The 13827-nt window shown below is 46.1% G+C and overlaps 1 protein-coding gene across 1 annotated transcript; it reads left to right on the plus strand.

Annotated features, from left to right (window-relative positions):
* The first annotated feature begins 404 nt into the window (after positions 1-404).
* LOC119299460 (disease resistance protein RGA4-like) lies at positions 405-3481 on the plus strand. The gene is made up of 2 exons (XM_037576688.1): positions 405-783; positions 1631-3481. The coding sequence occupies exons 1-2, from the start codon at positions 405-407 to the stop codon at positions 3328-3330; spliced, it is 2079 nt and encodes a 692-aa protein (XP_037432585.1). The 3' UTR covers positions 3331-3481.
* The last annotated feature ends 10346 nt before the right edge of the window (positions 3482-13827 follow it).

The raw sequence follows: 13827 nt of genomic DNA on the forward strand, positions 1-13827 counted from the left end.
TCCATGTCTAATTTCATACGATGTTCTTAAGTTGCCATGGCATTTTTCAATGAACATGGCAAATCAACATTCTGAAAATTGTTTTTCATAAGACTATATCATGGCAATTGTGTTTCTAATTACGGTGTCATTTTTGTGATCTTATTGATATACTATGATAATTATATTATGACATACCCATGGCAAATGTGTCATATTAATATATTAGGATATACCCATCGCGAATGTGTTGTATTTGTTTTTCCGCAGCATTTTTATTGAAGATAACATGGCAAATTTGTTGAAGGCCTAAATATTGGCAAAGCCATATACAATTTTATTGGCATGTTTTCTGATAGTTTTACTAGATTATTAGTGAGGTTAATTAATTAGCCATCATAATCCTAGCTGATTTGTGTTCCCATATGCATGTGTTCAGGTACTTCATTGTAATTGACGGTTTGCAACAAGAAGAAGATTGGGACTTCCTGAGGAATGTCTTCCCTCAAAATGAGAAAAGTAGCAGGATAGTTGTGAGCACAAGTGTCCAACGTGTCGCTAAGTACTGCAGCTCCAGCACTAGTTTCGTGTACAAAATGGAAGGTCTCGACAATGAGGAGACTAAGAAACTGTTCTGGCAAGAAGTTGGAGTGCCGAATGCTGCCGATTCGTTGAAACAACTTGCACAAGGCATCTGTAACGGATGCCACGGTTTACCCCTCGCAGTGGTCAGTGCAGCCAAGTATTTGAGACCCATATGGACAGAACTGAAACAGAGTGACTGGGACCGCGAGGCTCTCGCGCTAGGTAACCGCGGATTTTTTTGTCAAAAGAGACCACCTGTACAATCGAATTGGCAAAAATGATCCCTTTTGAGACGATTTGACAAAAAAGACCCCATCGGCAGTAGCGGCAGGCGCGCCAGGCGACACGTGGCACCTGCCGCCACGGTGCAAGGCGGCAGCCCCTGCCGCCGCGGCGTCAGGCGGCCGGGCCGGCTGCATGGAACGGGAATCGACTGGCGCGACGCTGTGGACCCCCGCCGGACTGTAGCAGCCGGGCCCGGCCGCCTCAGGGGCTGGCGGCAGACCTGTTCATCGGCTGGCAGCAGGCTGTAGAAGGTGGTCTCTTTGAAAAAAAATTCCCGTAGGATCCGATCTGTACCAATCCATTCGCCCTGCGCTGCGCATGTACGGCAGTACTTTGCTTGTTTAAAGAGGTGGACGTGGCATGGGCATGCATGCATGACTGAGGATTTTGCTCGTGTTAACTACTGGAATATGTACTAGTAACTAAGCAAGGAATACATGCCAGACGATGAATACAGTGCCAGGAAACGACGCCGATGAACAGGCCTGCAGCCAGCCCCTGAGGCGGCCGGGCCAGGCAGCTACAGTCCTGCCGCCAGCCCCTCAGGCGGCAGGGGTCCACAGTGCCAACCCGTTCCGTCCCGCCAGCCGATTTCCGTTCCATGCAGCCGGCCGCCTGACGCCGCAGCGGCAGGGGCTGCCGCCTCGCACCGTGGCGGCAGGTGCCACGTGTCGCCTGGCGCGCCTGCCGCCACGGCTGAGGGGGTCTTTTTTGTCAAATCATCTTAGAAGGGGTCTTTTCTGGCAATTCGATTACGCGGGTGGTCTCTTTCGACAAAAAATGGGTAACCGCGTAACAGGCCAGGGCGAGCAACCTGCCTTTGCAGAACTGAAAAAAATCCTCGTGGAATGCTTCGACGGCCTAACCTGCCACCGTGTCAAGACTTGCTTGTTGTCTGTTACAATGTTCCCCAAGGGTCACCCCATCAAGAGGAAAAGCTTGTTCCGGCGGTGGATAGCTGAAGGCTTCGTGGAGCATGACGGGCGACTGGATAAGAACGCCGCTTGCCATGAACTCTTCCGGGAGCTGATCGAGCGCCACCTCGTGGAGCCAGTGGAGAGCAGCAGAGAGAATCTGGTGCCGGCAGCCGAAGTGAAGATGTGTCAGGTTCACGGTGTGTTGCTTGACTTTCTTCTCAGCGAGTCCCTCCGTCGGAACTTCACCGACCTCATCCGCAACAATGTGCCTGTTCAAGCCGCACGCGGAGGCATCCGTACCCGTCGGCTCGCCGTCCACACGGACGACGACTGCAGGGTTGGTGCACCCTGCGACGTTGACCTCAAACGTTACTCCTTCATCAGGTCATTGACGATCGTGAACAGCGCCTTTAAGGACTTGCTGGAGAGCGAGTTCCTCCGGGTGCTGGATCTGGAGGGCTCCAAAGGCATCGACGAACAAGCGCTATGCAAAATCTTCCAGCTGATACACCTCAAGTACCTCAGCATCAGGGCCACGGACTGCTGCAGAATTCCCAAGAGGATCAGGAGGCTACATCAGCTTGAGACTCTGGACGCCCGGGACAGCAACGTCAGGGAACTGCCGATTGAGGTCCTCCTCCTGCCGCGGCTTGCCCACCTTTTCGGCGAGTTTCAACTCCCCAGTGAGCTATGCAGCAAGAAGAAGATCCCGATTACAGGCAAGGACGTGGAGAGAGTTTTCAAGAGCAGCAACAGCAAGCTGGAGAGTGTGGCAGGGTTCCTCGTGGACGACCGCCAAGGTTTCCAACATATTATGCTCCACATGCACAATCTCAAGAAGGTTAAGATGCGGTGGGGGAGCACGAGCACGGCCCCAACCCAAGATTTGTCTGGCCTTCTTGCCGACTCCCTGCGGAGGCGATTTGGGCTCGAGTGCCTATCAATTGATTTTGGTGAGCACTCGCTAGATTTTATGAACCCCCTGTCATATTCAGAAACTTGCTTGCTCAAATCCGTCAAGCTGCGCGGAAGCCTCAGCGAGGGTCTACCGGGCTTCATGTGCAAGCTGGAATATCTCTCAGAGCTTCATCTTTTCTCCACTGGCCTTGACAGCGAGGCCCTCTCGGCCCTGGAACAACTAAGTCACTTGGAGCACCTGCAGCTCGAAGAGGTCAGTGACAGATTCGGGAGCTGCACCTTCAGTTTGGCGGCAGGCAAATTTGAGAGACTCAAGCGACTCATCATCGATGCCCCCAAGCTTCCACAGGTGACTGTCGCAAATGGAGCCATGGCTGTCCTCACCACCCTTGAACTACTTTGCCATGATGTAACGGGGTTTGCAGCTACGGGCATCTCACGCCTTGGATCTCTTAGTGAGGTCGTACTACTCAAAAGTCTCAAATCTTGTGACCCTGGCACCTGGTCGAGGTGGGAGGCGGAGGCCAAGAAGCACAAGAAAAGGCCAAGAATTTCGTTCTGTGATAGTAGCAACCGACAACAGAGACAAGCAGCTGCAGTGAGGCAGCAAAAGTCTGGAAGCAAGTGGAGGATGCTACCACGTTAGTTGCTGCAAGTACGTATCCTAGCTCGTTTTAGCTAGGTGATCTTATCGATCTATCTTGTCTCACCCATGTGTGTGTGCCATCCTTGAACGTCACTAGCTTAATCTTCTGTTTTTAGTTACTTTTAGAGCTCCTCTGTTTGTAATAATTTTAATTTTTGGGCTGGCATTCAGTGCTCCCAGAAATTAAATAAACCGCATTGCGTCTTTTTTTTATTGAACTTGTGGCAAACTTTATGAAAACTCAAATAATATTTACTTGCTCCCTCTGTAAACTAATATAAAAAACATTTAGATCATTACTTTTAGTATTCTAAATGCTCTTATATTAGTTTACGGAGGGAGTACTTCTTTAACCAGTTAGGCTAAGAGAAAACCAAGAGGTTATCACCCCAAGAAACAACTCGGGAACCAAAAGACTTTCTTGCTAAAGAGTCGGCCACCATGTTTGCCTTTTAGGTAGTGAACAAAAGAAACTGATCTAATCCTCTGTGCTATATGGAAGCAAAAAGCAAGGGTAGTTGTATATGGACTGTGTGTTTCAGCTATCCCATTGCAAGCATTAATAAGCTCCAGGCAATCAGATTCAAAACAACTCGTGAGCATCCCAGTTACTCCCTCCGTTTCAAATTACACGTCGTGGTTTGCAAGTATCATTCCGTTTCTTAAAAGCTGACCCGTCTGATGATGAAGCGATCAAATAAGAAAGAGCCCCCTGACATTGTTGGAATTTTGTTGGTAGGCCTTTGGCCCAAAGCCCAACTAAAATTCTCAAATTCTCTTGGCCCATTCATGCATACATGTGAGTGGAGTGAGTGAGGCTAAAGTTTAGTCCCACCCTGGAAGTTGAGAGAGAGTTGCACCTCTTTATAAGATGAGCTCTTCTACCACTTGTATGAGCATGAGAAGAGGAGACCAACACGCGCGCTCCTCCTCCTCGCTAGCCACGCCTCGTCACGACGCGACGCGCCGCGCCGCGGGTTGCGGGATTGAGCCGAGCCGAGGACAGAGCTATGCACGTTGTCTATATTTTTGCTGCTCAGGAAAATTAATGAGTCATTAATTAATAATTAACGGACGCATTAATTACTGAACCGTTTCCGATTCTTTTGGATCGTGACGACTCGGACGTGGGGTTTACTCCCACGACCTACCCGGCCCGCACTATATATTCAGGCAGACGTCTACCCTAGCCGTCGCCGCTTCATATGGTTTCTCACCACCGTTCCAGATCATTGCGCCGCCAAGCAAGTCTTCTCCATCCCTCCTTTCAGCATGCATCGCGAGAAGGGGCAGCAGGCCTCCGGAACCCCGCCTCTCGTGATCCTGTACGAGAGAGGGGCAATCAGGTTTTTGGGGAGCACACTCGGACGATTGCTGGCAGCGACGACTTCGCGAACAACGACTTCTTCCCCGACCTCGGCAACCTCATCCTCGACGACATGGGCGACAACGTCAACGCCGGTGGTGCTGCTCCCGCTGCACCGTATGTGATTCTATCCTTCCTATTCAAGATCGTGGTAGAATTCATGTTTCTAGTATGTGCCCTAGATGTGATCTGTTCATCTGCTATGCTAGTTCGCATGATTAGTTTAATCTCTGCTACTGTAGTCATGATTTATCTTCTAATTATTCGGATTAAATCTTGTAGTAACTTGCTCATATTTCCAACAATCCAAAAACCTGATTATAGGCAATTTACTCCGAGTGGTTTTGCTGCGCATCTGAAGCCCCCTGCCTTTAAGGGGGCGCAATACAAGAGGTGGTGCATGAGAGCAGTCTACTGGTTTCAGACCATGGGCTGCTATGATGCCACCAAGGGCAAGCCTGAGGGCGATCTTAATCCAGCACATCAGGAAGCTTTCGAGAAGATCGATACCCTCTTTAAAGGCGCTCTTCTGAGTGTTCTTGATGACTCCATTGTGGATTCGTATATGTCGTTTGACAACGGCAAGAACATGTGGGCTGTGCTCGAGGCCAAGTTTGGTGCCTCGGACGCCGGCAGCGAGTTGTACGTCATGGAGCAATTCTATGACTACAAGATGACTGAGCGCCCTGTTGTACAGCAGGCTCATGAGATACAGTCGCTCGCAAAAAAATTTGAGTACTTCCAGTGTGTGTTGCCGGACAAATTTGTTGCCGGAGGCATCATTGCCAAGCTTCCACCTTCGTGGAACAATTTTGATACTTCCTTGAAACACAAGAGACAAGAGTTTTTCGTTGCGGATCTCATTGGTACACTTGATGTTGAAGAGAAGGCGAGAGCAAAGGACACACGTGCTCGAGTTACTAAGGGAGGTTCTAGTGCCCACATGGTACAAAAGAAGAACTCCCAGCCCAACAAGTTCAAAAACAATAAGAACAAAACTCAGGGCAAAGGCAAGTTTGATACAAAGAACAAGCCATCACATTCTACCAACTTCAAGAAGAATTCTCATAAGAAGGGGAAGGGACTTTGCCATGTCTGTGGTGATCCTAATCACTGGGCTCCGAAGTGTCCTAACCGCTTTGAGGAGCGCGAACATGAGAAGAGCGGCAAGTCCACTAATGTTGTCATCGGTGATATTGATATGAAGGAATCAGGGTACGGTATTTTTCCTACCATCCTTTCAGTATTTCAATCCCCTGATTGGTTAATTGACACCGGTGCCAATGTACATGTTTGTGCTGATGCCTCCATGTTTTCTTCTTACCAGGCAACAGGGACTTCACCCGTGCTGATGGGGAACGGGTCACATGCCACCGTTCGAGGTGTTGGTACGGTCGATCTGAAGTTTACTTCGGGGAAGACTGTGCGTCTGAAGAATGTTCATCATGTGCCGTCCATAAATAAAAATCTCGTTAGCAGTTCCCGTTTATGTCGAGATGGTTTTAAGTTGGTTTTCGAATCCAATAAAGTTCTAATTTCTAAGTATGGACAATTTGTTGGAAAATGCTATGAGAGCGGAGGCTTGTTCTGCCTGTCTTTGTCAGATATTTGCACTAAAATTATTAATAATGTTTGCCACAACAATGAGTCTAATATTTGGCATTCACGACTTTGTCACATTAACTTTGGTTGCATGACGCGGCTAGCCAATATGAATTTAATTCCGAAAATCTCTACTGTCAAAGGCTCTAAGTGCCAAGTATGTGTGCAATCTAAGCAACCTCGCAAGTCCCATAAGACTGCAGAGGCAAGAGACTTGGCGACACTAGAGCTTATACATTCTCATCTTTGTGAGATGAATGGTGTGTTGACAAAAGGTGGAAAGACATGACGTTGATTGATGACTCCACTAGATATTGTTATGTGTATCTCCTGAAATCAATAGATGAGGCTTTAACTTTCTTCAAAAACTATAAAGCTGAGGTAGAGAACCAACTTGATCGAAAAATTAAACGGCTTAGGTCCGATCGTGGTGGAGAGTATTTTTCAAATGAATTTGATCTGTTTTGTGCGGAACATGGTATAATCCATGAGAGGACGCCTCCCTGTTGGAAATATGCCCTAGAGGCAATAATAAATTAGTTATTATTATATTTCATTGTTCATGATAATCATTTATTATCCATGCTATAATTGTATTGATAGGAAACTCAGATACATGTGTGGATACATAGACAACACCATGTCCCTAGTAAGCCTTTAGTTGACTAGCTCGTTGATCAATAGATGGTTACGGTTTCCTGACCATGGACATTGGATGTCGTTGATAACGGGATCACATCATTAGGAGAATGATGTGATGGACAAGACCCAATCCTAAGCCTAGCACATAGATCGTGTAGTTCGTATGCTAAAGCTTTTCTAATGTCAAGTATCATTTCCTTAGACCATGAGATTGTGCAACTCCCGGATACCGTAGGAGTGCTTTGGGTGTGCCAAACATCACAACGTAACTGGGTGGCTATAAAGGTACACTACAGGTATCTCCGAAAGTGTCTGTTGGGTTGGCACGAATCGAGACTGGGATTTGTCACTCCGTGTAAGCAGAGAGGTATCTCTGGGCCCACTCGGTAGGACATCATCATAATGTGCGCAATGTGACCAAGGAGTTGATCACGGGATGATGTGTTACGGACTGAGTAGAGAGACTTGCCGGTAACGAGATTGAACAAGGTATCGGGATACCGACGATCGAATCTCGGGCAAGTACAATACCGCTGGACAAAGGGAATTGAATACGGGATTGATTAAATCCTTGACATCGTGGTTCATCCGATGAGATCATCGTGGAGCATGTGGGATCCAACATGGGTATCCAGATCCCTCTATTAGTTATTGACCGGAGAGTCGTCTCAGTCATGTCTGCATGTCTCCCGAACCCGTAGGGTCTACACACTTAAGGTTTGGTGACACTAGGGTTGTTAGGAAGACTTGTATGTGATTACTGAATGTTGTTCGGAGTCCCGGATGAGATCCCGGACGTCACGAGGAGTTCCGGAATGGTCCGGAGGTGAAGATTTATATGTAGGAAGTTGTCATACGGTCACCGGAAAGGTTCGGGGGCATATCGGTATTGTACCGGGGCCACCGGAGGGGTTCTGGGGTCCAGCGAGAGGGGCCACCTCTCTCGGAGGGCCTAATGGGCTGTAGGAAATGGAACTAGCCCTACATGGGCTGGCCGCATCCCCCCTTGGGCCCATGCGCCTAGGGTTGGGGGGAAACCCTAAAGGGGGCGCCCCCCTTGCTTGGGGGGCAAGCCCCCTCCCCTTGGCTGCCCCCCCTCTAGATGAGATCTAGAGGGGGCCGGCCCCCTTCCTCCTTCCCCTATAAATAGAGGGGTAAGGGGAGGGCTGCATAAGACATCCCTGGCGTAGCCCCTCCCGTCCCCAACACTTCTCCTCCTCCGCAAGAGCTTGGCGAAGCCCTGCCGGAGTACTGCAGCTCCACCACCACCACGCCGTCGTGCTGCTGTTGGAGCCCTCTTCCTCAACCTATCCCTCCTCCTTGCTGAATCAAGGCGCGGGAGACGTCTTCGTTCCGTACGTGTGTTGAACACGGAGTTGCCGTCCGTTCGGCGCTAGGATCATCGGTGATTTGGATCACGTCGAGTACGACTCCATCAAGCCCGTTCTCTTGAACGCTTCCGCTCGTGATCTACAAGGGTATGTAGATGCACTCCTCTCTCCCTCGTTGCTAGATGACTCCATAGATTGATCTTGGTGATGCGTAGAAAATTTTAAAATTCTGCTACGTTCCCCAACAGTGGCATCATGAGCTAGGTCTATGCGTAGTTTCTATGCACGAGTAGAACACAAAGTGGTTGTGGGCGTCGATTTTTTCAATTTACTTGCCGTTACTAGTCTTATCTTGATTCGGCGGCATCGTTGGATGAAGCGGCCCGGACCGACCTTACACGTACACTTACGTGAGACAGGTTCCACCGACTGACATGCACTAGTTGCATAAGGTGGCTAGCGGGTGTCTGTCTCTCCCACTTTAGTCGAAACGGATTCGATGAAAAGGGTCCTTATGAAGGGTAAATAGAAATTGGCATATCACGTTGTGGTTTTTGCGTAGGTAAGAAACGTTCTTGCTAAGAAACCTATAGCAGCCACGTAAAAACTTGCAACAACAATTAGAGGACGTCTAACTTGTTTTTGCAGCATATGCCTTGTGATGTGATATGGCCAAAAGGATGTGATGAATGATATATGTGATGTATGAGATTGATCATGTTCTTGTAATAGGAATCACGACTTGCATGTTGATGATTATGACAACTGGCATGAGCCATAGGAGTTGTCTTAATTTATTTATGACCTGCGTGTCAACATAAACGTCATGTAATTACTTTACTTTATTGCTAAAGCGTTAGCCATAGTAGTAGAAGTAATAGATGACGAGACAACTTCAAGAAGACACGATGATGGAGATCATGATGATGGAGATCATGATGATGTAGATCATGGTGTCATGCCGGTGACAACGATGATCATGGAGCCCCGAAGATGGAGATCAAAAGGAGCAAAATGATATTGGCCATATCATGTCACTATTTGATTGCATGTGATGTTTATCATGTTTTACATCTTATTTGCTTAGAACGATGGTAGCTAAAATAAGATGATCCCTCGCAATAATTTCAAGAAAAGTGTTCCCCCTAACTATGCACCGTTGCGAAGGTTCGTTGTTTCGAAGCACCACGTGATGATCGGGTGTGATAGATTCTAACGTTCGAATACAACGGGTGTAAGCCAGATTTACACACGCAATACACTTAGGTTGACTTGACGAGCCTAGCATGTACAGACATGGCCTCGGAACACGGAAGACCGAAAGGTCGAGCATGAGTCGTATAGAAGATACGATCAACATGAAGATGTTCACCGATGATGACTAGTCCGTCTCACGTGATGATCGGACATGGCCTAGTTGACTCGGATCATGTATCACTTAGATGACTAGAGGGATGTCTATCTAAGTGGGAGTTCATTAAATAATTTGATTAGATGAACTTAATTATCATGAACATAGTCTAAATTGTCTTTGCAAATATGTTGTAGATAAATAGCTCACGTTGTAGCTCCCTGTTTCAATACGTTCCTAGAGAAAGACCAAGTTGAAAGATATTGTAAGCAATGATGCGGACTGGGTCCGTAGTTCGAGGAGTGTCCTCACTGCTACACAGAAGGCTTACGTCTTTGATGCACCGCTCGATGTGCAAACCCCTACAACGTCGTCTGTGGATGTTGTGAACACCTGACAGACACGTCCTGATGACTACTTGATAGTTTAGTGCACCATACTTTACGGCTTAGAATCGGGATTCCAATGACATTTTAAACGCCATAGAACATATGAGATGTTACAAGAGCTGAAATTGGGATTTTAGGCTCATGCCCGTGTTGAGAGGTGTGAGACCTTTGACAAGTTATTTAGCCAACAAAATGGAGGAGAATAGCTCAACTAGTGAGCATGTGCTCAGAATGTCTGGGTGCTACAATCACTTAAAGCAGTGGGAGTTAACTTCCAGATAAGATAGTGACTGATAGAGTTATCTAGCCACTATCACTAAGGTACTAGATCTTCGTGATGAACTATGCCATGCAAGGGATGGAGTTGATCCCGGAGCTGTTCGCGGTGCTTAAGACCGCAAAAGGTAGAAATCAAGAAGGAGCATCAAGTGTTGATGGTTTAACAAGACCACTGGTTTCAAGAAGGGCAAGGGCTAGAAGGGAAACTTCATGGATGGCAAACCAGTTGCCGCTCCAGTAAAGGAACCCAAGGTTGAACCCAAACCCGAGACTAAGTGCTTCTATTGTAAGGGGAACGGTCACTGGTAGCGGAATTACTCCAAATGCATGGTAGATAAGAAGGCTGGCAACTTCAACAAAGTATATATGTGTTATTAATGTGTACCTCGCTAGTACTCCTGGTAGCACCTGGGTATTGGATACCGGTTCAGTTGCTATTACTGGTGACTTGAAGCAAAAGCTACAGACTAAACGGAGACTGGCTAAGGCCAAGGTGATGATGTGTGTTGGAAGTGTTTCCAAAGTTGATGAGATCACCATCGCACGCTCCATCTGCCTTCGGGATTAGTATTGAACCTAGATAAATGTTATCAGGTGTCTGCGTTGAGCATGAATATGATTAGATCATGTTCATTGCAATACGGTCATTCATTTAAGTTAGAGAATAATGGTTATTCTGTTTACATGAATGATACCTTTCATGGTCATGCACCCTATGTGAATGGTTCATTGAATCTCGGTCGTGGTGATACACATGTTCACGCCAAAGGATGTAGAGTTAATAATGATAGTACCACTTTCTCGTGGCACTGCCGCTTAAGTCATATTGGCGTAAGATGGATGAAGAAACTCCATATCAATGGATGTTTGGAGTCACTTGATTTTGAATCGCTTGACACATGCGAGCCATGCCTCATGGGCAGGATGACTAAGACCCCGTTTTCAGGTACAATGAAATGGGCAAGTGACTTGTTGGAAATCAAACATGCCGATGCATGTAATCCAATGAGAATTGAAGTGTGCGGTGGATATTGCTATTTTCTCATCTTCACTAACGATTTGAGTAGATATAGGTATATTTACTTAATGAAGCACAAGTCTGAAACGTTTGAAAAGTTCAAGCAATTTCAGAGTGAAGTTAAGAATCATCATAACAAGAAGATCAAATTCCTATGATCTGATCAATGAGAATTTCTGAGTTATGAGTTTGGCAATCACTTAAGACATTGTGGAATTGTTTCACAGTTGAAGCCACCTGGAACACCACAGGGTAATGGTGTGTCCGGACGTCGTAATCGAACCCTATGAGATATGGTGCGATCTATGATGTCTCTTACCGATCTACCGTTTTCATTTTGAGGTTATGCGTTAAAGACAGCTGCATTCACTTTAGATAGGACACCATCTAAGTTTGTTGAGACGACATCGTGTGAACATTGGTTTGGCAAGAAACCAAAGTTGCCGTTTCTTAATGTTTGGGGCTACGATGCTTAAGGCTTCAGCCGGAGAAGCTCGAACCCAAAGCGGACAAACACATCTTCATAGGATACCAAAAGGTTACAGTTGGGTATACCTTCTATCTCAGATCCGAGGGCAAATTGTTTGTCGCTAAGAACGGGTCCTTTCTCGAGAAGGAGTTTCTCTCGAAAGAATTGAGTGGGAGGAAGATAGAACTTGATGAGGTTGTTGAACCTTTATTTCAACCAAAAAGTGATGCAACACAGAAAGATGTTTTCTGTGGTGCCTACGTCTGTTGAATAGGAAGTTAATGATAGTGATCATGAAGCTTCGGATCAAGTTGCTATCGAACCTCGTAGGTCGACAAGGATATGTGCTACTCCTGAGTGGTACGGTAATCCTGTCTTAGATATCATGTTGTTAGACAACAATGAACCTACGAGCTATGGAGAAGCGATGGTGGGCCCATATTCCGACAAATGGTTAGAAGCCATGAAATCCGAGATAGGATCCATGTATTAGAACAAAGTATGAACTTTGGTGGACTTGCCCGATGATCGGCAAGCCATTGAGATAAATGGATCTTTAAGAAGAAGACGGACGTGGGCAGTAATGTTACCGTCTATGAAGCTCGACTTGTGGGAAAGAGTCTTTTCACAAGTTCAAGGAGTTGACTACGATGAGAATTTCTCACCCGTAGTGATGCTTAAGTTCGTCGGAATCATGTTAGCATTAGCTGTATTTTTCGATTATGAAATCTTACAGATGGATGTCAAAAAAAGTTTTCTTACCAGTTTTCGTAAGAAAAGTTGTATGTGATACAATAAAAGGTTTTGTCGATCCTAAGGATGCTAAAAGGTATGCTGGCTCTAGCAATCCTTCTATGGACTAGAGCAAGCATCTCGGAGTCGGAATATATGCTTTGATGGAGTGATCAAAGCTTTTAGGTTTATACAATGTTTGCTAGAAACTTGTATTTACAAGAAAGTGAGTGGGAGCACTACAACATTTCTGATAAGTATATGTGGATGACATATTGTTGATCCGAAATAATGTAGAATTTCTGGAAAGCATAAACGGTTGTTTGAAGAGTGTTTTTCAAAGGAAGACCTGGATAAAGCTGCTTACAAATTGGGCATCAAGATCTATAGAGATAGATCAAGACGCCTGATGATACTTTCAAAGAACCCACACCTTGACATGTTTTTGAAGGAGTTCAAAATAGATCAGTCAAAGAAGGGGTTCTTACCTGAGTTGTAAGGTGTGAAGTTGATAAGACTCAAAGCTTGACCACGGCAGAAGAAAGAGGAAGGACGAAGGTCGTCCCCTATGCTCTTGTCATAGGCTCTATACGGTATGCCATGCTGAGTACCGCACCTGATGTGTGCCTTGCCACATGTCTGGCAAGAGGGTACAAAGGTGATCTAGGACTGGATCACCAGATAGTGGTCGAAATTATCCTTAGAGGAATAAGGAAATGTTTCTCGGTTATGGAGGTGATAAAGAGTTCGACGTAAAGAGTTATGTCGATGCAAGCTTAACACCTATCCGGATAGCTCTGAGTAGAGATACCGGATACGTATAATGGAGCAATAATTTGGAATAGCTCCAAGTGGAACGTGGTAGCAGCATCTACAACATAAAGTTTTGCGAAATACATAGGGATCTGAATATGGAAAGACCCGATGACTACAACCTCTCTCACAAGCATAACATGATCAAACCTAGAACTCTTTGAGTGTTTATCACATAGTGATGTGAACTAGATCATTGAGTCTAGTAGACTCTTGGATGTTGGTCACATGGCGACATCACCTGTGAGTGTTAATCACATAGCGATGTGAACTAGATTAGTGACTCTAGTGCAAGTGGGAGACTGTTGGAAATATGCCCTAGAGGCAATAATAAATTAGTTATTATTATATTTCATTGTTCATGATAATCGTTTATTATCCATGCTATAATTGTATTGATAGGAAACTCAGATACATGTGTGGATACATAGACAACACCATGTCCCTAGTAAGCCTCTAGTTGACTAGCTCGTTGATCAATAGATGGTTACAGTTTCCTGACCAT

This window comes from Triticum dicoccoides, chromosome 5A, assembly GCF_002162155.2.
Source record: "Triticum dicoccoides isolate Atlit2015 ecotype Zavitan chromosome 5A, WEW_v2.0, whole genome shotgun sequence".
Lineage (NCBI taxonomy): Eukaryota > Viridiplantae > Streptophyta > Magnoliopsida > Poales > Poaceae > Triticum > Triticum dicoccoides.